Source organism: Gavialis gangeticus, unplaced genomic scaffold (assembly GCF_001723915.1).
Source record: "Gavialis gangeticus isolate Ggan-Ray unplaced genomic scaffold, GavGan_comp1, whole genome shotgun sequence".
In the NCBI taxonomy this organism is placed as follows: domain Eukaryota; kingdom Metazoa; phylum Chordata; order Crocodylia; family Gavialidae; genus Gavialis; species Gavialis gangeticus.
Window position 1 is genome coordinate 39,509,361 of NW_017729034.1, and position 4,013 is coordinate 39,513,373.

Genomic DNA, 4,013 nt, shown 5'->3' on the forward strand with positions numbered 1-4,013 from the left:
AGGACAATTTTACTTTAGTATTAGAAGGAGAAGAAGGGGAAGCTGAAACAGAAGAACCTGCAGGATTAGATACTATTTCTGAACTGGTTAGCAGAAAAATAGAGGACAAATGTATCAGTAGCTTAGGAAGTACTGACAGTCAGGAGTGTGTTACGAATTCAGTGTCCACTGTAACTAGTGACCAAGAGTCCCAAAATCTGGCAGAAGCACTCCCATATGTGCCTGAGCCTATTAAAGTTGCTATTGCTGAAAATTTATTAGATATAATCAAAGACACAAGAAGTAAAGAATTCACTTCTGAAGTTGTAGAACAGTCAATTCATGAAAGTATACCATTAATAGGTAAGAAGGTAACTGGTTTCCAGAAGTCAAAGACTTCACTAATGACTGTTCAGGAAACAAGTGAAGATACTTCCACTGTTCCACAAGTAGAGTATTTTGTGACCCCTAGAACACGCAAAAGGGGACGAGTAAGCAAAAGTCTACATATCCCTTCAACTGATGAACAGTTGTCAAAGATAGGTAAGCCAGATCTGTTAGGACTGTCTATCCTCAGGAGAAGTGCTAGGCGAACTTCAGAAACTTCTGAAAGTTCTCGGCTTCAGTTGAAGGGAAAAGTTCAAGACGAACAAATAGCTTCAGTCCCTGTTATGCCTAGGAGAGGCTCCAGGAAAACTAAGGAGACTATTTCAGAAAAATCAGCAAATGTTCATTCTGGCCATTCAGAGGAGCTACAAATAGCTGCTACTCCAAAGAGAGGATTAAGGAGAACAAAGGAAGCCACACAAGAACTTAATGAACAGGTTGATGAGGAAACATCATTTGCTGAAGATGCGATAAAGTTGTCTGCTACTTCTAGAAGGACTGGCAGAGGTTCAAAAAGTTCAGTAGGGTATCGAGGAAGAAGGCAACTCATCACTGATCACAAGTTAAAAACGGTAGTCAGTCCTAGCAGAAGCACAAGAAAATTAAAGACAATTAGTTTACAACTTACTGAAAATATCATTAGTGATCAGGATGCCAGTGAGCAGCAGTTGTCCGTGCCAGCTAGAAGAGGAAGGAGAAGAAAAATGAGTACATCGCAGATTTTAGAAAAATCTGAGCTTGACTCATCTAATTCATCTCTTCATCAATTAGAACTTAAACTTCCTGTCACTCCTAGAAGAAACTTTAAGCGAGGGGCCCTAAATTTCCCGGCAAGCTCAGAATCTCTACTTTCTCAGGAAGACATGCATTCAAGGGAGAGCAAGAAAATGCTTGACACTCCAAGAAGATCAGCAAGAGTTACAACTATTAAAGCAGGAAAAACAGATACTGGAGAACCCACTGTTGAGAAAACACCTGTTCAGCCAGTATTGGCTACCAACAAGACTCCAAGAAAGCGTGGACGTCCAAGCAAAAAGAGCCAACTGCAATCAGTGTTGCAGGAAATTGCAGAAGAAGTAGTCTTGCATCAAGGAACTGAGGGCAGTCCTTTGCCAACTGCAGATGCAACTAAATCAAGATTTGATGAAACAGTGAGGACTCTAGCTGACAGTGATAGTCGTGTCACAAGGACCAGATCCAGTAAAATCAGCATGCATCAGAACCTCTCCATAGAGGAAAACAAATCCTTCTTTTTCTCTCCTCCTCTCACAAAGCTGACAAAGAAATCACAAGGTACATCAAATATTTTCAGATACAGAGTAAGAATGGTTGCAGCTTGCAGTTTTCGCCTATCAGCAATCCAGAACATATTGTGAACATAGCTTCTGTGTCCTGTAAGGAGCTTAATCATATAAAAATTAAGCTTTGGAGTTAAATAAGGAATTCATTTTTTGATTTGTGTCTAGATGTTATATGGCTAAGTTGTTATAAACCCCTTTACAGCAGTGATTCTCAACTAGGGTGCCTTGAGGTCCTTCCAAGGGTGCTGTGGGGTAACACTCAGTGTTAGCATTGATAGGTGTACAGCATAATTCACAAGATAAACCCAAAGATTTCAAAGAGAAATCCCTAATACTTAAAACATTCTGACCTGTCATGGTCTTTCTAAGAACTGTGTAACAGAAGAATTGCTCCCTTGTTTTTCAGGAGTCAAAATACAAGTGCAAACTAAGCTGATACGCTTCATGTTTAAAAAAAAAAAAAAAGAGAGAACCACTCCCTTAAGAGTGAGAACTTGAAATGCCCTAAGCACAGTAGAACAAAATTTAGTCTGAGCTTTTGCACTAACTTTAGTTTTTACTCTCCTTATGTACTGATCTTGGTGCCAAATGCTTTTTTATTTTCACTGGGTGAAGTAACATGGTGCTGTTCCTAAATTCTGTCTATAGCATGAGTTTACCCTACTTGTGACTGCAGCATGAAGTGTGCCTTGCAGTAGGTCTTGTTGCTCCTTGTTGTGATTGTCCTGCATCTACTGCATGCCCTTTGATTACCAGTGAAGTAATTGCTTGTCAGCTTCATTACCAATAAAAACACTAAACATTTCATAGTGACAGTTCACATCCACCAGAGCTAATGATTCAAATTATCCACATACTGGAGCAAAAATTGCTGCATTGGTTTGTTTTGGTTCACAAGTTGGAACAAGACTCTGCTGATAAGTGCATCTTGGAATCTAAAGTACCAATATGCTGACCAAGTGTGAACCTTGACTCTTAGTTTTCTGTTTAAAGGGAGTTTTGTACTGGGTAGTAATCTCATTGCTGTTCTGTATTTCTGACTTCCCCATTTTTGCATGTGCTTTAATTGTATTTTTGTCATTCTAGCTGAAAAAACAGAGGATCCTGTACAGCTCAAGGATTTAGATCCAGAATTGTCTTCTCAGTTTGTCTTCTCACCCCCTCACTTGAGGTCCAGAAGAAAACATGTACCTGCTATTTCTAGGATCGTGAAAGAGCTAGTAAGTAGTGTTTGTAAATTACTCCTTTTCTTGAGTTTTTCTCTCTTAAATCATATTCTTTAGTCATAGCTACAGTACCCTATTCAGTAAAAACATATAATGGTTAATTAAAAAAAAAAAAAGTAAAGTTATTTTCCTTCCTTCCTAAAGTTAAATTAGTATTGTATTTAAAAATCATCAAATAAGCTAACCTATGTATTCTTAAGGTAAGAATAAATTATGTTTTGGCTTTATCTGTTGTTCTGGTTTCTGTCAAAATAATTTGATAAACTCCTTACTTCAAAACTAGAGCTTTCAGTCATTGGTACTGTATTTCTTCATTACATAGGAGAAAACAACCAGTCATGCTTTAAGGAATGCTAGCTTTATTTTTACTGTCATTCTTCTTGAATAAGTCTTTCAGTGTGGAACAGATTTGAAAGCAGAAAACCAAGAACTGGTCAGTATTCTTTAGGAGCAGGAGGGATTTAAACAGTATAAATCACTTGTATACTTTCTTTTGCCTCACTGTAGGATCTTCCGACTAAAGAGGAGGAAGATACCAAATCCACAGAGTCTGTGGGAAAGCAGAAGGCGAAGAGAGGTAGAACTGCAAAAGCAAAAACGAAGCAAGCAAGCAAGTATGAAGTGTTTCTTAATGTTTAAGAGTATTTCTTAACATTTAAGAGTATTTGAACTTATCCATGATAGTGGCTAAAATCTCAGGTGTAGAGAGAACCTTTGAGGAATCTGTAGTTCACTCCATCCAAGGAAGTGGGGAGGACTGAACAGAGAGAAGTTCTTGCTCTGGAACATGTTCTCTGTGCTTGTGTTGGAAAACTGCATCAAAAAGGCATTTGCTACTTTTCTTACAGTCCTGCCTATGCTCCAGCTGCCCTGGGCAGGCACTCTGAGCTTTCCAGGGCCCAATCCTGCACACTCTGGGAATTTCCGTACCAGAAACCCAGGGATCCCCCATTGCCAGAGCTGTTCAAGTATGCTCCTACAGAATTAGGCTTCTGAATCCCTAGGAGTGGCAGGGGCCTGATCCTGTGGTACAATGCCTGTTTTGACCTGTGAAGCAGATCAGTTGTATCAGGACACATCCAGGCAGAGCCAGTCTGCTTCATTTGGTGACATCTGTTTG

At 39.3% G+C, this 4,013-nt stretch overlaps 1 protein-coding gene across 1 annotated transcript in view; it reads left to right on the plus strand.

The window, feature by feature from the left end:
• Positions 1-4,013, plus strand: part of AHCTF1 (AT-hook containing transcription factor 1) — a 69,994-nt gene that overhangs the window by 62,471 nt on the left and 3,510 nt on the right. Inside the window, exons 33-35 of the mRNA XM_019526930.1 lie at positions 3-1,659; positions 2,754-2,887; positions 3,401-3,507. Of these exons, the coding sequence (XP_019382475.1) occupies positions 3-1,659; positions 2,754-2,887; positions 3,401-3,507 (1,898 nt within the window). The remainder of the gene's footprint in view (positions 1-2; positions 1,660-2,753; positions 2,888-3,400; positions 3,508-4,013) is intronic.